The 21,686-nt window shown below is 41.2% G+C and overlaps 1 protein-coding gene across 1 annotated transcript in view; it reads left to right on the forward strand.

Moving 5' to 3' along the window:
* The window catches only part of LOC139415259 (thyrotropin receptor-like), a 34,622-nt gene extending 12,959 nt beyond the window's left edge, over window positions 1–21,663 (forward strand). The window contains exons 3-12 of the mRNA XM_071163225.1: window positions 3,713–3,787; window positions 5,916–5,990; window positions 6,379–6,453; window positions 9,409–9,486; window positions 9,983–10,051; window positions 12,124–12,201; window positions 14,323–14,511; window positions 18,803–19,145; window positions 19,255–19,836; window positions 20,016–21,663. Of these exons, the coding sequence (XP_071019326.1) occupies window positions 3,713–3,787; window positions 5,916–5,990; window positions 6,379–6,453; window positions 9,409–9,486; window positions 9,983–10,051; window positions 12,124–12,201; window positions 14,323–14,511; window positions 18,803–19,145; window positions 19,255–19,836; window positions 20,016–20,642 (2,191 nt within the window). The 3' untranslated portion in view covers window positions 20,643–21,663. The remainder of the gene's footprint in view (window positions 1–3,712; window positions 3,788–5,915; window positions 5,991–6,378; window positions 6,454–9,408; window positions 9,487–9,982; window positions 10,052–12,123; window positions 12,202–14,322; window positions 14,512–18,802; window positions 19,146–19,254; window positions 19,837–20,015) is intronic.
* The last annotated feature ends 23 nt before the right edge of the window (window positions 21,664–21,686 follow it).

The following is a 21,686-nucleotide window of genomic DNA, read 5'->3' on the forward strand; positions in this document are numbered from 1 at the left end:
CTCTCGCTGTCCTCTCCTCCACTTGTGCAGATGATCTGTTCTCTGTTTAGTATCACCGCTGTCTGCTAATCACAGTTGGAAGAGCTAATGCGGTCCTAGAATAGGAATGTCAGCATTCCCACCGCAAGGGCCTAGGCATCGGCAAGGTATTCCGGTGGAGTCGCTGTACCGATTGGTGCCTCGTTCAGGGAACGGGTTAGATGATGTGGTAAAATATAAACTCAGTAGAAGAAGGTGGAAACGGGTATCACCAAGCCAAAATGTTGAAATTTGAAATTGAGTTCTTTTTGACAACTTCACTGAAAATATACACGAGCTAGGCCTTGATCCCAGCCTGAGGCCGGTGGCTGTGTCCAAGTCCTACATGAGGAAATAAGAGCGAGAGAGTGCAAAAGGAGATTTTTCCCCAGTCTCACCCAGCACACCTCTATATTGCCCAACAGAATAGCAGGTTAGCGGTTTTCGTCATCAATCTTGTTCTGGGGGCAGCTCTGCGGAGTGGTTGCTAGCTGGCACAGCCAGAAAGTCATCAAATCTGATTTTAAGCCTAACCTTAACCACACTGCTAACCCTAATGCCTAACCTTAAATGAAGATCAAAAAGTTAAAAAAATATATATATCATACAGTTTTACTACAATTTTGACTTGGCAGCTGCCCAGTTCTGCCACCAGGACACGACCCATGACAATAAGCTTCAACCTGCCACAGAATACTGGAAAAGAGACCCTTTTTAACCTGTAGTCTTGACAGTCTAGACCGGAAGTACTTGTTTAACCCCCTTTAATTTAGCCGCATGTAAATAGAATTTATTAGCAATCAGGAGCAATTCTAGTCTAGTGCACTGCACTTTGAATACTAACCCTGCTTTCTCACAATGAAGAGACTCATTCCATTTCTGATATAGATTCATAATCTCAGTCTGTTTGTTTTATATGCCATTAGACTACACACAACCTACACAGTAGTTAGTCAGTAATAACAAATGAAAGCAGTGGTACTGATGACTGTGTAATGGATATGTAGGGTGCATACATACCTGTTAAATTACCCATACATTTCAAGGCATTGGGAGAGGTGGGTGGTTAAGACTATAGGACTGAGGCTAAAGCTTGGCTTTGGATTGAGGATCATTAGTCTAGTAGCTTTACTTCTCACAGTGGTTCAGGTACACGCCCCTCCGTATTTATTTGGACAGTGAAGCTAACGTATTTTTTACGTTGGGTTTATACTCCAGTATTTAAAAAAAAAATGTTTCTGAACACTTCTACAGTAATGTGGATGCTACCATGATTATGGATCATACCCCCACATTGAAGATCATACCCCCACAAAAATGCTAGCCTCTCCTGTTATTGGTAATGGTGAGATGTTAGAATTTGATTTGGCAGTATGATGTTTGTTCCTCTGTAAATGTCTCACTAATCATTATTTGCAATTCATTCATGATTATCCATAATCATGGTAACATCCACATTAATGTAGAGGTGTTCAGAAACATTTTCTTGTTTTACAATAAAAGTTACTCCAAGATGACACTAGATTATTCACCATTCAGTTCCTATTGGGCACAACGTAATCCAAAGCACAAACAAAACAAACTGCAAATGCATCCATCACGTTTGTAGAGTTACAAGCTTGATGTACAGTGCCTTTCGAAGGTATTCAGATCCCTTTTTTCCACATTTTGTTACGTTACAGCCTTATTCTAAAATAGATTAAATTATATTCTTTCTTCATCAATCTACACTCAATACCCCATAATGACAAAGTGAAAACAGATTAATTTTTAAATGTGTACATTTATAACAAAAATATAAACCAGAAATACTTTATTTACATAAGTATTCAGACCCTTTGCTATGAGACGCGAAATTGAGCTCAGGTGCATCCTGTTTCCATTGATCATCTTTAATATGTTTCTACAACTTGATTGGAGTTCACCTGTGGTAAATTTAAGTGATTGGACATGAGTTGGAAAGGCACACACCTGTCTATATAAGGTCCCACAGTTGACAGTGCGTGTCAGAGTAAAAACCAAGCCATGAGGTCAAAAGAACTGTCCATAGAGATCCGAGACAGGATTGTGTCGAGGCACAGATCTGGGGAAGGGTACCAAAACATTTCTGCAGCATTGAAGGTCCCCAAGAACACAGTGACCTCCATCATTCTTAAATCGAAGAAGTTTGGAACCCCCAATACTCTTCCTAGAGCTGGCCACCTGTCCAAACTGAACAAGGAGGTGACCAAGAACCCGATGGTCACTCTGACAGAGCTCCAGAGTTCCTCTGTGGAGATGGGAGAACCTTCCAGAAGGACAGCCATCTCTGCAGCACTCCAACAATCAAGCCTTTATGGTACAGTAGAGTGGCCAGATGGAAGCCACTCCTTAGGGAAAGGGACATGATAGCGCGCTTGGAGTTTGACAAAAGGGACCTAAAGGACCTCAGACCATGAGAAACAAGATTCTCTCTGGTCTGATTAAACCAAGATCGAACACTTTGGTCTGAATGCCAAGCGTCAGATCTGGAGGAAACCTGTCACCAACCCTACGGTGAAGCATGGTGGTGGCAGCATCATGCTGTGGGGATTTTTCGTCAGCAGGCACAGGGAGACTAGTCAGGATCGAGGGAAAGATGAACGGAGCAAAGTACAGGGAGATCCTTGATGAAAACCTGCTCCAGAGCGCCCAGGACCTTAGACTGGGGCGAAGGGTCACCTTTCAACAGGACAACGACCCTAAGCACACAGCCAAGACAATGCAGGAGTGGCTTCGGGACAAGTCTCAATGTCCTTGAGTGGGCCAGCCAGAGCCCGGACTTGAACCCGATCAAACATCTCTGGAGATGCCTGAAAACAGCTGTGCAGTGACGCTCCCCATCCAACCTGACAGAGCTTGAGAGGATTTACAGAGAAGAATAGCAGAAACTCCCCAAATACAGGTGTGCCAAGCTTGTAGCGTCATACCCAAGAAGACTTGAGGCTGCAATCACTGCCAATGGTGATTCAACAAAGTCTTGAGTAAAGGGTCTGAATACTTATTTAAATTTGATATTTACGGGGGGTTTGTATATACATTTTCTAAAATTGATAACCTGTTTTTGCTTTGTCATTATGCAGCATTGTCTGTAGATTGAGGGATTTAAAAAAATAAATGTTTTTGTTATAATAAGGCTTAACTTAACAAAATGTGGAAAAGGTCAAGGGGTCTGAATACTTTCAGAATGCACTGTCGTTGTTGCGTGCTAGGAATATGGGACCAAATACTATCTTTTTTACTACTTTAATACACAAATAAGTGAATTTATCCAAATACAAAAAAACATCTTCAAAGATGCATAAAGTGATTTCATTTCTAAAAAGTACAACCGATATGTATGAAAATAGCCTCAAATGAAAGGTGACATTCTGTACTGTCGCCTCATTTGATCTCAAATCCAAAATGGCGGAGAATACAAAGTTGATCTTCACTGTCCAAATAAATACGGAAAGGAGTGTAGATGACAGTAAATCACATGTTGTATAATAATTGGAATGCTTGCGCAATACCTTTTTTAATTGTTTTTGATAAAATGTTACACAGTAAAACCATATGTGTAAAGAATGTGGAGGAAAAAGTAATCAAATTAAAGATCTATTTTTACAAAGATCCCGTATGTCTTTCTGTATGTTGAAAATCCCTATATGAAAGCATGATGGTTTATTCCTTTCAGATACATATCAGTGGACGTAACACTGGCAGGACTTGAGAGGCATTCCTTCTACAATCTAAAGAAAATTACCCACATGTGAGTAGAGGATATGTACACTCCCTTCCATATGTATTTGGACAGTGAAGATAAAAATAATTTGTCTCTATACTCCAGCATTTTAGATTTGTGCTAGAATGTTTCATATGAGGCGACAGTACATAATGTCACCTATTTAATTTGACGCTATTGTCATACAAATCTGTTTTAATGTTTAGAAACGAAAGCACTTTCTAGATCTAGTCCCCCCATTTGAAGAAGTCATGAAAATGCCCTCAAATAAAAGGTGACATTCTGTACTGTAGCCTCATATGAAACATTTGATCTCAAATCCAAAATGCTGGAGCTTCACAAAATGTTTTGCGTCACTGTCCAAATACATATGGAGGGGAGTGTTTTTTTTTTTCTCTAATAATGACTCTTATTAAACACCATTATGGTGAAAAAGTTAGATGAATTTGCCTTGTTATTTTCAGGATCGTAAATAGTGTTCTCCCCTTCCATGCCGCAAACCATTGCGAGCGCCAGCATATGCATACACGATCAACAGATATTCTAGAACTGTTACCCAACAGCGTTTCCATAACAGTTACGGTTGACGACAACATTTCATGACATCTGAAGAGCGTGGCTTTTGCCGTCCCATCTTACTCTGGGGCAGCACTTTAGTGAAGTGCCTTCTGACATAATGACGTTGGAGAGAATAATTTGATACATAGAGTATCGGTCTCCTGTCCATCATCGCTAGGTCTGCGTCTAAACAGACAGACGTAACAGCGTGAAACTGGGGATGTTAGGAGAGAGGGACAGCCAACACTCGATGTGGTTTTCCTATCCATGCCTGAGCTGCTGTAGAGGCGTCTCATAAACAGCAAGTTGGTTTGCGTAATGGCCTTAGTCGTCTCTATATGTGCGTCTGATGTATGTTCTCTCTAAGGTCTGACCGCTAAGTTGCATGGGATGAGGTAATTTATTTGCTTTGCGTCAAGACTAATCAAGCTGCTTCATCACAATAGTACAGAACACTGACTTTCCCCTTATCTCGTATTCCATTGATGTCCATCAGCACAGTCCCCACTGTGACAGGCTCTGAGAGGGAGGGAGGAGGTGGAGAGTGGGATGGGGTAGAAGGGTGTAGGGTAGCAGTTCACTGCACACAGACACACCAACTCAGGGACTGCGAGGAAGGGAGGGAGGGAGGTAGTGGAGGATGAATTGGGGTGGAGGTTGGAAGGTAAGCTGTTCACTGCACACACACAGTGGCTCAGACTCTCAGTGGTCAGAACATGTTGGCTAAGGTGCTGATTGCGGTTACCTAGGTGTGTGAAGGAGGGCTAGGATCACACGTTCCCCAGCTTTCATCCACACCACATGGGTTAGACAAGCAAAGAGGAGAGCCCCCCTTGGCCCTCTCTTTGGCCGATGGGTGCACCAGAGTCAACACACGAATGAAACGTTAATTGAGCCTTGACTTCCAGGGTTGGATGTATGTGGAGACTTTGGAGATTTTTCTCCTGGTCTTTCCGATAGACAGACATGCACCTTGCCCTCTTCTGTCAGCACTCAGTGTGTGTGTGTGTGGGGGGGGGTCTTAGGGTGTGTGTGTGTGGGGGAGGGGGTCTTATGGTGTGTGAGTGTGTGTGTGTGGGGGGGGGTCTTAGGGTGTGTGTGGGGGGGGGGGGTCTTAGGGTGTGTGAGTGTGTGTGTGTGGGGGGGGTCTTAGGGTGTGTGTGTGTGTGGGGGGGGGGGGGGGTCTTAGGGTGTGTGAGTGTGGGGGGGTCTTAGGGTGTGTGAGTGTGTGTGTGTGTGGGGGGGGGGGGTCTTAGGGTGTGTGAGTGTGCATGTAAGTAAACGTTTCACTGTTAGTCTACACCTGTTGTTTTACGAAGCATGTGACCAATAAGATTTGATTTGATGTGTGTGTGTCAGTGAACCTAAAGCACGTACTTGACTTTTAGAGAACATGAAAGGAAACTGTAAAGGACTAGCGGGGATGAATACAACCCTATATACTATATGTATGTTCAGTGACACAGGAATGTCAAATTACTAAGCAAAGCAAAGGATGTATGAGCACTTAATCCTAGGATACACAGAAGTACAATTCAAACTGGAAAACATCATGTTTACTGTAATTTTTAAGGTGTATTTGTGTTTTCCATTTCAGAGAGATCCGGAACGCAAAGAGTCTGTCGTACATCGACCCAGAAGCATTTAAGAACCTTCCAAACCTGAAATACCTGTGAGCTCATTTAGAAATCCTACGTGTATTATAAGCATATTTTTTTCAAAATCAAAACCATCTTGGCTTTGAAAACGTTAATGTAAGTGAAAAACTGACAACGTTACTTTAACACAAGATACAATAGATGAGACTTGTCTTGAAATATTTGGCTTTGGCAATAATTGAGCAATTATTTCCAATCTATTCAACTTAAAAGGTTCCTATTGTATATGCCAGTACTGGCACTGTCATGTTATATTTTATACTCTGTGGTTGCTTGATTGGTGAGGGAGTCTGCTTGGTCACTGCCAGCTATCTTTCCATCTCTCTCTTGGTTTTGATTGGGATAGTCTGCTTGGTCATTGCCTGCCAGCTATCTAACCATCTCTCTCTTGGTTCCTTCTAGGGGTATTTTCAATACTGGCCTCACCCTCTTTCCTGATCTCACCAACATCCACTCAGATGATATGAACTTTATACTGTAAGCAAACTACATTACTAATACACACTACCTTTGTTAGTACCTACTTGAGTATAGTGCTGTCTCACAAGTATTACAACCATAACATTCCATATTTCAGTAGTATTTCTATACATTCCAGTATTCCATTCAATACCTCACTCATTTGTCATACTAAATGTGGAAAATAATGGCATTTTTATCCGTAAGTCGATTGAGGTTTAAATCTCTTTTATGAGACTGACATCACACACACACACTCCTCTACATATTTATTTGGACAGTGAAGCTACAACTTTTAATTAAGCTCTGTACTCTATACAAAATAGCATTTGAGGGGACAGTACAGAATGTCACCTTTTTTTTGATGGTATTTTCATACATATCGGTTTAATCGATTTAGAAATGAAGGCACTTTATGTATCTAGTCCTCCCATTTGAAGGTGTCATAAGTATTTGGACAAATACACTATAAGTGTATCACATTTTGTCAAAAGTTTGTGACTCTACAAACCTGTTGGATGCATTTGCAGTTTGTTTTGGTTGTGTTTCAGATTATGTTGTGCCCAAAATAAATCAATGGTAAATGTTGTATTGTGTCATTTTGGAGTCACGTTGTGGGTAAATAAGAATATAACATGTTTCTGAACACATATGTGTCATGAGTGAATTGTGAATAATGATGAGTGTATAAATTACAGTGGCATAAATATCATACCCCACCCAAAGGGGGCATGATCAGTTAAATGAAAAATGATTGCATCTTTAACTTTCTCATTCATCATTATTCACGATTCCTTCATGATTATCCATAGTCATGGTAGCATCCACATTAATGTAGAAGTATTTAGAAATAGAAATATTCTTATTTACAATAAAAGTGATTCCAAAATAACACACTACGTTATTTACCATTCATTTGAAATTGGGCACCACCTAATCCGAAACGCATCCAACAAGTTTGTAGAGTCACAAGCTTGATGTAGTCATTGTGTGCTAGGAATATGGGACCATATACTAAACTTTTGTCTAAATGTAATAAACTAGAAGTGAATTTGTTCAAATACTCATGACACTATATACATAAAGTGCTTTCATTTCAAAACAGTTAAACAGATAAGTATAAAAATACCCTTTAAAAAAAAAGGTGAAAATATGTACTCTCACCTCATATAAAGCATTTGGCCTCAAATCCGAAATTCTGGGGTATAGAGCCAAATTAAGGAATGTAGCTACACAGGGGAGGGTAGAAGCATCATCATGTCCTCTCTAAAGAGTTGTCTTATTTATAGTAAGGATTTTCCAATCCATTATGTCTCGCCTGTCGTCTAATGCCAGGGGTTACTATAGATGAGATGTACTTAGCTATTTTCCATTCTGTGGCATTCCATTCCTTTTTTTCTACTCTCAGACAAGGTTTTCTATACATTACCAGTCAATAGTTTTAGAACACCTACTCATTCTAGGGTTTTTCTTTATTTTTTTACTATTTTCTAAATTGTAGAATAATAGTGAAGACCTCAGAACTATGAAATAGCACATGGAATTATGTAGTAACCCTGTAGTAACCAAAAAAGTGTTAACAAAATCGAAATTTATTTGAAATTCATCAAATAGCCGCCCTTGCTTTGATGACAGCTTTGCACACTCTTGGCATTCTCTCAACCAGCTTTGAGGTAGTCACCTGGAATGCATCTCAATTAACATGTGTGCCTTCTTAAAAGTTCATTTGTGGGATTTCTTTCCTTTTTAATGCATTTGAGCCAGTCATTTGCGTTGTGACAAGGTAGGGGTGGTATACAGAAGATAGCCCTATTTGGTGAAAGACCAAGTCCATATTATCGTGAGAACAGCTCAAATAAGTCAAGAGAAACCGCAGTCCATCATTACTTTAAGACATGAAGGTCAGCCAATATGGAACATTTCTTTGAAAGTTTCTTCAAGTGCAGTTGCAAAAAACATCAAGCGCTATGATGAAACTGGCTCTCATGAGGACCGCCACAGGAATGGAAGACCCAGCATTACCTCTGCTGCAGAGGATAAGTTAATTGGAGTTACCAGCCTCAGAAATTGCAGCCCAAATAAATTATTCAGAGTTCAAGTAAAAGACACATCCCAACATCGACTGTTCAGAGGAGACTGCGTGAATCAGGCCTCCGTGGTCGAATTGCTGCAAAGAAAACACTACTAAAGGACACCAATAATAAGAAGAGCCTTGCTTTGACCAAGAAACACAAGCAATGGACATTAGACCGATGGACAATTGTCCTTTGGTCTGGAGTCCAAATTTTTATTACAACCGCCGTGTCTATGTGAGACGCGGTGATCTCCGCATGTGTATTTCCCACTATAAAGCATGGAGGAGGAGGTGTTATGTTGTGGGGGTGCTTTGCTGGTGACACCGTCTTTGATTTCTTTAAAATTCAAGGCATACTTAACCAGCATGGCTACCACAGCATTCTGCAGCGATAACCCATCCAATCTAGTTCGGGCTTAGTGGGACTACCATTTGTTTTTCAACAGGACAATGACCCTACACTCCTCCAGGCTTTGTAAGGGCTATTTTACCAAGAAAGAGAGCGATGGAGTGGACTCCACAATCCCCCGACCTCAACCCAATTGAGATGGTTTGGGATGAGTCGGACCGCAGAGTGAAGGAAAAGCAGCCAACAAAACAACAGAAAAGCATTCCAGGTGAAGCTGGTTGAGAGAATGCCAAGAGTGTGCAAAGCTGTCGTCAAGGCAAAGGGTGGATACCTTGAAGAATGTCAAATATAAAATATATTTAGATTTGTTTAACACTTTTTTGATTACTACATGATCCCATATATGTTATTTCATAGTTTTGATGTCTTAACTATTATTCTACAATGTAGAAAAATAGTAAAAATAAAGAAAAACCCTTGTAGGTGTCCTAAAACTTTTGACCGGTAGTGTATTTGCAACACCACCTAATTTCCTCTTGTATCTCCTCAGTGAAATAGCTGATCATCCCTACATATCTGAGGTCCCAGCAAACTCATTCCGCGGTATTACCAACCAAGTGCTGACAGTGTGAGTACACAGCCATAGCTCTACAGCTTCACTGGTGTCTTCACTGTGGACTATAGGCCATTACATTACCCTTGCTTGCAGTCTGAGAGTGCTGTGTACAGCACAGAGATGTTCTCACAAATGTTTGTTGGTGAGAAAAGACCATTACATTAGATGCCAAAGCTATTTTCACATTGACAAACTGATTCAGGACACAACTAACCAATACATCGATTGAAGTGGTTCAATTTTGTTGGGGAGAACATAACACAGTGAAATATTTGACAGAAAATGCTGTAGTGATTTTGGTCACTGAATTGCATACACAGGGAAATCCTCAGCTCAAATGTTAATCAACAGCTATTCAACAGCTGGAATTGGCATTACTGATTTTAATAGGACCTGTACAACCAGACAGATTCAAAGTTAGTCAGTGGGTTGGTGCATAAAATAACAGTTTTGACTTCAGTAAATGTTACTGTTATGAATGTTTTCTGATGTGTTTATTCTCTTCCAGGATGCTGTACAGTAATGGCTTCACCGACATTCAACATCATGCTTTCAATGGGACCAAACTGGATGCTGTGTAAGTTATTTCGCTTTTTTCATTAACACAAAATAACAGAATAGAATGGTATAGTATAGAAAATAACAGAATAGAATAGAAAATAACAGAATAGAATAGAAAATAACAGAATAGAATGGTATAGTATAGAAAATAACAGAATAGAATAGAAAATAACAGAATAGAATGGTATAGTATAGAAAATAACAGAATAGAATAGAAAATAACAGAATAGAATAGAAAATAACAGAATAGAATGGTATAGAAAATAATAGAATAGAATGGTATAGAAAATAATAGAATAGAATGGTATAGAAAATAACAGAATAGAATGGTATAGTATAGAAAATAACAGAATAGAATAGAAAATAACAGAATAGAATAGAAAATAACAGAATAAAATGGTATAGAAAATAATAGAATAGAATGGTATAGAAAATAATAGAATAGAATGGTATAGAAAATAACAGAATAGAATGGTATAGTATAGAAAATAACAGAATAGAATAGAAAATAACAGAATAGAATGGTATAGAAAATAATAGAATAGAATGGTATAGAAAATAATAGAATGGAATGGTATAGAAAATAACAGAATAAAATGGTATAGAAAATAATAGAATAGAATTGTATAGAAAATAATAGAATAGAATTGTATAGAAAATAATAGCATAGAAAATGAAATACTGTATTAGTAGCCACATGCAACTCTCTGCTTGACCCTGCTGACCCAAAGCCATGCAGGACAAAGCACTGAAGCAGCAAGGATTCTTGTAATGTTGTAGTGTTGTTGACCTCTTGCTGTTGGAACCAATTACTGTATAAATGGATTGTAACAGTGCTTTGGACTGCCTTAGAGGAAGAGTCTTCTCATAGAGAAGTACTGGAGGTGCGGTTCTCTATGTTGTTACAGTTATGATATCTTTCACTCTGGCTTAACAATCAGTCATTTCAGACCCCTTCATTTCAACAAAATTAAGTTACTTAGTATTTTGACTGGATTAAACTTCTTTTTTTTACATCTGGAATGAATATTTCCTTACTCAAAATTACACTATTACGCTACACAAGCAGTAGGATCACGGTTCCATCTGAACTGGTTCTCCCAGACGTGCTAAGAGAGGTTAACCTCAGCCTTGATTAGGAAGCCCTAGTTCTCCTGATTTAAAAAAATATATATATATTTTAAGAAGACAATTTCAGGAAGTCTGCATCAAAGCACCAAAGGAAATGTATTTCCCCATAAGGGAACAAAAAGTCTTATTTTGTATCTAGATTTCATCTTACTGAGACTAACCTGGATGAATGAAGTTTCAAATTGAAAAGTAAAAAAACAATCATTGCTTTCTGTGTCACTACACTGTCCTGATGCACCCCTCCTCCACTCCGACCCCAATATTATATAAAGACATTTAAAGATTACTTACTTTTGTTACTGTTTTCTCTTTAACCCCAAACTTCACCCCCCGCCACCCTCCTTTTTGTCACCTCTCTCTAGCTTTCCCATCAGGATATGAAACATTAATATAGCTCTGACCCCCCCACCCCACCCCCCCCACCCCTCAATTTAACCATTCACCTCTAGTAAAACCCTAGCTGGTCCTTATGGAGTTGTAATTAGACCAATGGGCAGTCACTGTAGTCAGTCTTACCACACTGCTGTTTGGGTTGGCACGCACAGAGCGTGCTTAGAGAAAAAACTGATCCGGGAGTGTGTGTATCGGTGTGTATGTGTGTTTTCTCAGAGCGAGAGCTGATCCCAGAGCTGTAACACCAAGACAAACACTCTCCCACACACGTTTATTATCAAAATTAGATTTAGGGACTCTACAATATCTATTTTAAAGGTGCAGCCTGTTTCTGAAGTACCTTCTCCGATGGTGGGACGGCTAATTTAAAACAACACTCAGGATAAGACCCCAGTCGTCCCGAGGTCGGTGTTACTCCAGGAAGCGGGGTACATAAACAGTAGAACGTGGTGTGATGGGGATAGTGAAAATATTGTAGCATGTCTCTGCGCTATCAGGATGATTATGGTGATTGAAGTGTGCCGGTTACATTCTTGTTTGTGTGTGTGTGTGTTTTCTCTCCAGGTACCTCCATAGGAACAAGCATCTGACCAAGATGGATGAAAGAACGTTTGCTGGCACTGTTAGTGGCCCAATGCTTCTGTGCGTAATTACTCATCTATTATTTAACCAGGAAAGTCATATAGAGATGAGCATCCTTTTTTTTCAAGTGAACCCTGGGCAGGAAATACCTCTCACTGCACTGCCCAACATGTTCAGTTCCTATTCTGAAGTTAGAGTTGCTCAAACGACTTTGAAAGAATGCTACAAATGCATCCAATGTTCCTACGTTCCAGTCTTAAATGTCAGTTATTTGTCTTATTAAACAGAGAGATACAGTATGTTCCAATAATGTGATATTAATCAAGAGTGTTTTGCAATGATATGTGATTTGTGAGTTGGGTTTGGAACTTTTATAGAGAATGTTTATATTGGAGTCCAAAATTATCAGACGATTTAAGTACCAAAAATTTTAAATAATTACTAGAAAGCAATCATTTTTACAAAGCCAAATGGGTTCAAATCATAACTTCCGTAATTCATTCATGGCAAAGTTTCTTTCTTTTTGTACCTCTCTATTTTCCCATAAAAGTGGAGAATGAGTGAGAAACATGTCTGGGAGGAACACAGTTCAGAAATCATGAAAATAGCTTAGCGACAGCTGGGATTTTGACTGGGAAATCAGACGCAGATTGTGTGTGAGTGTTATAGAAACGTAAACCTTTTCCTTCCCTTCTCGGTTTTGAGAGTCATAGTGGAATTAAATATCCCCTTCCCTTTCTGAGGAGTTTGATGCAGAAACCTTACCTCTGATTGTCTGGTTTCTGAAGTAGTGCTCCTAACGCTGTGTCCTCTTTAATACGTTTTTAATAAGTCAATCTGTTCCCCAGCCTTGTTCAGTACTTCAGAAATGCGGCCTTCCTTCCTACGTTCCTTGAAGTAATCACTGACCTGAATTGGTTGGATTGGTGAAAGCAATAAGGTTGTTAACTTGCTTATACCCATTCAATCACGTATCTCTATGCTAACCTCAAGGGGGGGAAAAAGGAAGGATGCATATTTCTAAAGTATTGGAACATGTCTTAGTCCTGGCTGAGTGGTGAGGTCATCCACATGAGGTCATGGCCTAAACATCTCCCAATGACAAAATCAGACCGCCGGCAGGTCTTCGACACACACTATTATTATCCAGTGTTGCTCAACGTTCCCCCAGAGAGAGAGAGAGAGCGAGAGAGAGAGAGAGAGAACCAATGTGACAGAAAAATACTCAGCTGCCTCTGGAAAAGAGAGAAAGTGTGATTTAATTTTATGCATTGTTTGGCTTGTGTTTCTGTTTATTATTATTATTATCTTATTAAATCATTTAGCAGATCATTTCACTGATACACTAGATGAGGAAACATCTTGTTAATGTTTTGTCCCCCACTTGGCCCCTCGAAGGGGGAGTGTAGGTTACACTATGTGCTGATAATACAGTCACACAGGATGCTGAAGGAGAAATAGAATACCCAAATGGCACCCTATTCCCTGTATAGTGCACTACTTTTGACCAGGGCTCCGGTCAAAAGTAGCGCACTATATAGGGAACAGGGTGCCATTTGGGATGCAACCATGGATGTGAGCTTGTACTGATTTGTGACTTTATGTCCCAGTGAGGTTCAGTCTTTGGCATGGCAACGTGGACAATAAAAAACAGAATGTTTAATTAGATAAAGGCGATGGAAGAATGGTGGATACTCTTTTGCGGGAACAAGATGTGGGCGTTGAATTTTGCGCTCTGTTTCAGAAAGATCGCAAGTCTAACAATTGGGGAATAAATAGGCATTTGACAAAAATGTGTATCCCAGATTTGGAGAATGCGCAAAACGGGTAGCCATGCATATCATAACAATTAGAGAGTGGGGAGATGTTGCTGTCCTAAACAGTACAAAACCACATCTTCACTAGGCTTCATCTGTTGTTAGGCTTTAATGATAGTAATGTCTATGTCCCGTGCCATGGCCTATGATTCCAAATACCATTACAGCACTTCTGCACACACACGTTCCCCCAAGGTGACATATTATGTGACCCAAAGCTGTATGAACTCTGTATGACCCCTGTTTAACCTCCAGCTGTCTCCCATATTCACTGTTCTGAACTGTTCGGAACTCTGTAAGAACCCTCTAGAAGCCCTGTATTACCTCCAGCTGTCACATGTATTCCCTGTGTTCCTTTCCCCAGTGACGTGTCCCTGACGGGGGTGTCATCCCTCCCCACAGCAGGCCTGGAATCTCTCAGGGAGCTGATGGCCCGCAACGCCTGGAACCTGAAGAAGCTCCCGCCAATCAAAACCTTCAAACACCTGGTTACCGCAGACCTCACCTACCCCTCCCTGTGCTGTGGCTTCAAGAACCTCAAGAAGAAGAGAGGGTGAGATGATGTTTTAATGTTGTTGTTTTTTAATGTCAATCATTGTGAAGCCATTTCCATGTTGTGTGGACAATGACGTTTTTCTGGAGATGTGAAAAGGATGTATCTTGTGTGTGTTGTTGTTGAGCTGTTGTTTCACACGTTTATTTTTATTGTGTACTATATATACAGTTGAAGCCGGAGGTTTACATACACTTAGGTTGGAGTCATTAAAACTCATTTTTCATCCACTCCACAAATTACTTGTTAACAAACTAGAATTTTGGCAAGTCAGTTAGACATCTACTTTGTGCATGAGACAAGTAATTTTTCCAACAATTCTTTACAGGCAGATTATTTAACTTATAATTCACTGTATCACAATTCCAGTGGGTCAGAAGTTTACTGTGCCTTTAAACAGCTTGGGAAATTATGTCATGGCTTTAGAAGCTTCTGATAGGCTAATTGACATAATTTGAGTCAATTGGAGGTGTACCTGTGGATGTATTTCAAGGTCTATTTCTGCTTGACATCATGGGATAATCAAAAGAAATCAACCAAGACCTCAGAAAAACACAAGTCTGGTTCTTCCTTGGGAGCAATTTCCAAATGCCTGAAGGTCCCACGTTCATCTGTACAAACAATAGTAAGTATAAACACCATGGGACCACGCACGCAGCCGTCATACCGCTCAGGAAGGAGACGTTTTCTGTCTCCTAGAGATGAACGTACTTTGGTGCGAAAAGTGCAAATCAATCCCAGAACAACAGCAAAGGACCTTGTGAATATGTTGGAGGAAACAGGTACAAAAGTATCTATATCCACAGTAAAAAGAGTCCTATATCGACATAACCTGAAAGGCCGCTCAGCAAGGAAGAAGCCACTGCTGCAAAACCGACATAAAAAAGCCAGACTGCGGTTTGCAACTGCACATCGGGACAAAGATCGTACTTTTTGGAGAAATGTTCTCTGGTATGATGAAACAAAAATAGAACTGTTTGGCCGTAATGACCGTCGTTATGTTTGGAGGAAAAAGGGGGAGGCTTGCAAGCCGAAGAACACCACCCCAACTGTGAGGCACAGGGGTGGCAGCATCATGTTGTGGGGGTGCTTTGCCTCAGGAGGAACTGATGCAATTATGTGGATATATTGAATCAACATCTCAAGACATCAGTCAAGAAGTTAAAGCTTGGTCACAAATGGGTTTTCCAAATGGACAATGACCCCAAGCATACTTCCAAAGTTGTGGCAAAATGGCTTATGGATAACAAAGTCAAGGTATTGGAGTGGTCATCACAAAGGCCTGACCTCAATCCCATAGAAAATCTGTGGGCACAACTGAAAAAGCGTGTGCGAGCAAGGAGGCCTACAAACCTGACTCGGTTACACCAGCTCTGTCAGGAGGACTGGGCCAAAATTCACCCAACTTTTTGTGGGAAGTTTGACCCAAGTTAAACAATTTAAAGGCAATGCTACCAAATACTAATTGAGTGTGTGTAAACTTCTGACTCAATGGGATTGTGATGAAAGAAATAAAAGCTGAAATTAATCATTTTCTCTACTATTATTCTGACATTTCACATTCTTAAAATAAAATGGTGATCCTAACTGACCTAAGACAGGGAATCTTTATGAGAATGTAATGTCAGGAATTGTGAAAAACTGAGTTTAAATGTATTTGGCTAAGGCGTATGTAAACTTCCGACTTCAACTGTGTGTGTGTATATGTGTGTGTATATATATATATATATATATATATATATATATATATATATATATATATATATATATATATATATTCGGAAAGTATTCAGACCCCTTGACTTTTTCCACATTTTCTAATATGGATTAAATTGTTTTTCCCTTATCAATCTATACACAATACCCCATATAATGACAAACAAAAACAGGTTTCAAAATGTTTGGGGAAATGGAAATATCACATTTACATAAGTATTCAGACACTTACTTTCTTGAAGCATCTTTGGCAGAGATGACAGCATTGAGTGTTCTTGGATATGACACTACAAGCTTGGCACACCTGTATTTGGGGAGTTTCTGACATTCTTCTCTACAGATCCTCTCAAGCTCTGTCAGGTTGGATGTGCAGTGTTACTGCACAGCTATTTTCAGGTTTCTCCAGGGTTCAAGTCCGGGCTCTGGCTGGGCCACTCAAGGACTTTGTCCTGAAGCCACTCCTGTGTTGTCTTGGCTGTGTGCTTAGGGCCGTTGTCCTGTTGGAAGGTGAACCTTCACCCCAGTCTGAGTTCCTGAACGCTGTGGAGAAGGTTTTCATCAAGAATTTCATTCATTTATCCATCTCCTGACTAGTCTCCCAGTCCTTACCGCTGAAAAACATCCCATCCCTGACAAAGGCCCTTCTCCCCCGATTGCTCAGTTTGGCCTGGCGGCCAGCTGTAGGAAGAGTCTTGTTGGTTCCAAACTTCTTCCATTTAAGAATGATAGAGGTCACTGTGTTCCTGGGGACCTTCAATGCTGCAGAAATGTTTTGGTACCCTTCTCCAGATCTGTGCCTCGACACAATCCTGTTTATGCACTCTACGGACAATTCCTTCGACCTCATGGCTTGTTTTTTGCTCTGACATGCACTGTCAACTGTGGGACCTTATATAGACAGGTGTGTTCCTTTCCAAATCATGTCCAATCAATTTAATTTACCAGACGTGGACTCCAATGAAGTTGTAAAAACATCTCAAGGGTGATCAATGGAAACATGATGCACCTGAGCTCAATTTCGAGTCTCGTAGCAAAGGGTCTGAATACTTATGTAAATAAGGTCAAGGGGTCTGAATACTTATGTAAATAAGGTCAAGGGGTCTGAATACTTATGTAAATAAGGTCAAGGGGTCTGAATACTTATGTAAATAAGGTCAAGGGGTCTGAATACTTATGTAAATAAGGTCAAGGGGTCTGAATACTTATGTAAATAAGGTCAAGGGGTCTGAATACTTATGTAAATAAGGTATATCTGTTTTTTTTTGTTTTTTTATATACTTTTGTAAAAACCTGTTTTCACTTTGTCATTATGAGGTATTGTGTGTAGATTGAAGAAGAATTTTTATTTATTGAATACATTTTAAAATAAGGCTGTACTATAACATAACAAAATGTGGAAAAGGGGAAAGTAGTGCTCTGGTCAGGTCAGTGAGTGCTCTGGTCCGTATGTGCTCTGGTCAGGTCAGTAGGTGCTCTGGTTAGTGGGTGCGCTCGACCCCACAAGCCCCGAGATGCCGGTAAAGGCAAGGCCCGGCCCCAGGCCAAAAATGATTTTCCAAGTGCTGGAAAAATCAAGCCCCACCCGAGACCTGGACGGGCATGAATGCAAGCGCACCCATAACTACCAGGATCAATACTAACACCACTAACAGCATGAAACCAAACCACAAAACGTAAACTGTGAAACGCATAAAGTATAACAATCCCATCTCCACCCCTTACTGGAGGACCTCAAACATTTCTACTGTACACTTGTGTGTAGAATTATTCCAACACTCATCAATTCCACCGTTCAGACAGCCACAGATCAACCCATCTTTCCCAATAAATCATCATTCTACCATGGTGTCTCACTAGGGACTCGAGCCATACCATCTGCAACGTTGGCCCAAAAATATACATAAACAAGAGCACAACCATATTTCCCTTTGACTGACTGGTCCTTCCAACATTTGTTTGTCTGGAAGTTTGTAAATCAATGCTGCTTGGCTCCGTTACAACTAGAGACCTGTGAACTCTTTCATTGATGGTTTTGTAAATGGAAATAAAACGATAGAGTGCATTACTAACCCTGGAAGTGTACTGTAGTGTGTATTGCTCTGTCTTGTGTACAGTTACAGTATGATTAATGGCTGTTGAATAGCACAGCTGTAATTGCTCAGTGTGGATGTTGGCTGGGATGAAGTCAACTCTGACGCGTTTATAACGTTTTATTAGGTGGCTTTAATTACTGTCAGTCAACACTCTTATTGTAGGAAGACCAACAAGCCTCTCTCAACATGAATCAGTTTTTCTTTACCTGGGTATGTAAATAATATGATAGCTGGACCCAGGAGTGTATGAAGAGGTATTTTGAAGTAAAGGATTCAAGCTGAATTATTTTGTATTTATTTGTTTGCGCTCAACTTGAACCTACCGTCATTCACAGTTTCATTTGATCAACCTTGCAATGTTCATTACAGACTCAAACAAATTATTTCACCTTCAATTATTCTTAAAGCAGAAAGTGAAACTGACAGAAAAACTCATAGATCTACAGTACACTTTCTACAATGAGTCTCTTTTGGCACTGCAGGTACCTTGAGTACATCATCTGCAACCTGACAGCTTTCTACGACCAGCATCAAAAGAGATCAGTAGGTCCCCTCAGAGTCCCATCTCTTCAAATAGACCCAGCCTCTGACACTGCAGCAGACCGGCACCAGAAGAGATCCGTGGGTCCCCTCACAGTCCCATCCCTCCAAGAGGATCCTATGGGGGATGCAGCTGACCAGCAGCCCAGCGAGGTGGGCTTCAGAGATGGGGTGTCCAGAGACACCCAGGGAGATCCCCGGAGAGACTTCCAAAGCAGCCTCCACTACCACGCTTACTTCGGGGGCCAGCCGGATGATGACGTGGGCTTCGGGGAGACACTGAAGGTAAAGAGAGACTGGTCAGCAACCAGTGTTGCCAGTGCTGACTGGGTGGGGAAATAACAAATCAAGGAAAATGATACATTTCTGTGTCTGTGATAATCTTATCTTACAGAACCCCCAGGAGGACACCAGCCAGGACTTCGACAGTCGCTACGACTACGTGGTCTGTGAGGAGGGCGAGGAGGTGACCTGCGCCCCTGCACCGGACGAGTTCAACCCGTGCGAGGACATCATGGGCTTCAGCTTCCTGCGGGTGTCTGTGTGGTTCGTGTCCCTACTGGCTGTTGTAGGCAACATGGTGGCACTTCTAGTCCTCCTCACCTCTCACTACAAGCTCTCCGTCTCCCGCTTCCTCATGTGTCACCTGGCCTTCGCTGACCTCTGCATGGGGATATATCTCCTCCTCATCGCCTCTGTGGACCTTCACACCCGGGCAGAGTACTACAACCACGCCATCGACTGGCAGACCGGGCCGGGCTGCGGGTTAGCGGGGTTCTTTACCGTGTTTGCCAGTGAACTGTCGGTGTATACGCTAACGGTGATCACGCTAGAGAGGTGGTATGCAATAACGTTCGCCATGAGGCTGGACAGGAAGTTGCGTCTGCCTCATGCAGCTGCTGTGATGCTGGCTGGATGGTTGTTCTGCCTCCTCCTAGCGACGCTCCCCCTAGTGGGGGTTAGTAGTTACCAGAAGGTCAGTATTTATCTATTTCTTAATATTAATTGATTGATTCGGTGATTGTTACAAAACCAATTAGCCAGTCTATGGTAAGCCTAGGACCCCATAGACCTGCAAGAGTAGCCATAGCAGTGGGCTGGCTAATCGGTTTTGTAACGATTGATGGATGATTTATTTGATCTTTATTTAACTAGGTCAGTATCTGCCTACCCATGGACACCCAGTCCACCGTGGCCCAGGTGTACATTGTCTCAGTCCTTATCCTCAACATCCTGGCATTTCTGGTCATCTGTGCCTGTTACATCAAGATCTACTGCACTGTCCATAACCCGCACTACCGGTCCGGCTCCAAAGACACCAACATCGCCAAACGCATGGCCGTCCTTATCTTCACGGACTTCCTGTGTATGGCGCCCATCTCGTTTTACGCCATGTCGGCGGTTCTGGACCGGCCTCTCATCACTGTATCCAACTCTAAGATCCTGCTGGTGCTCTTCTACCCTCTTAACTCCTGTGCCAATCCCTTCCTGTACGCCATCTTCACCAAGGCCTTCAGGGGGGATGTCTTTATCCTGCTCAGTAAGGTGGGGCTGTGCCAGCACCGGGCACAGCTCTTCAGAGGGCAGACGGTCAGTTCGAAGGGTAGCAGTGGGGTATGTCACCAGGGCCGGAGAGGTAAGAAGAGAGACAAAAATGAGAAGGGAACAGGAGGACCAGAGGAGGTACCCATCCACCTGCAGGATCGTTCTGGGTCTGGTCAAACCTACCTCCAACCCACCTCCCAGCAACCCAGTCCGGAGAACCGTAGCCTGGACACATGAACTCAAACCTAGCCTGGGAAGATCAAAGAGTACTGTGATGGTGCCAGTGGTGGTTTGGTTGGAGAGAGGAGAGGAGTCACAGTGAAATCAAAACTGGAACTGGATTGAACTGTTCAGATATTTTACAGCAAGCCAGTATTTTTTTTTTTCTGAACCTTTTCGCACGTTTGACTGTTTTCACGTGTCAGTGAGATATGAGATATTCTGGTTGATTGCAGCAAAACTTTGTTAGGAAATTATCCTATTTCGGTCGTTGTTAATTCTAAAGATTTAATTGGGTGTTGAAACTGTTGCTAAATGTCAGCTGTACTGTATCTGAAAGAAAGTTGATTTACACTTTTGTTTAAATTGTAGATGAACTGGAGCTGCCCCCCCCCCCCCCCCCCCCCCCCAAAGAAATATCTCCTCGATCAATGTTTTATCACATTTAGCAAATAAATCTACCCCGGTTTCTTGTGAACTTTAAATCCATGATTATTCATACCAGACACAAAAAAAGGGACATGTTTTTTTGACACTAAGAGCTAAATGAAGACAATGAGAACTTTGAGAGAGGTCTGCAATATGATATTTGATTTCTCAAACGATTCCTCAGAGGCTCCTGGATATTGTCCTGGTACTGTATTACAGATCAGCCTGCAGGTCCAGGGTGATTAGAAACTAGACCGAACTTCAGACATGGGAAATACTGCATCCCTTAATGTTGCACAATGTGTATACTGTATAGAAATGAGAAGAGTAATCCATGTACAAAGGCATAAAATGCTAAACTTTGTTGTGATACTGCATCTTTTTAGTGTGCCTTTTTAAAAATGTTAATTAACAAACCAGCTACATAAAGGAAGTGAGGAAATGTGTTAAACGTCACATGGCATCAATCTATAGGAACCATAATGTGAAAACCAGACATGACTGTTTTTACCGAACCGTTCTCTCTGAAAAGTATCTACAGCGTAAGTGATCTGGTTTTGCCCCAAATGTAAATTACATTCCAGCGATACATTAAACATTTGTCTCCTTATTTTTCTTCTTCTCGTTGTCCTA

This window comes from Oncorhynchus clarkii, chromosome 8 (genome assembly GCF_045791955.1).
Source record: "Oncorhynchus clarkii lewisi isolate Uvic-CL-2024 chromosome 8, UVic_Ocla_1.0, whole genome shotgun sequence".
Taxonomy (NCBI): domain Eukaryota; kingdom Metazoa; phylum Chordata; class Actinopteri; order Salmoniformes; family Salmonidae; genus Oncorhynchus; species Oncorhynchus clarkii.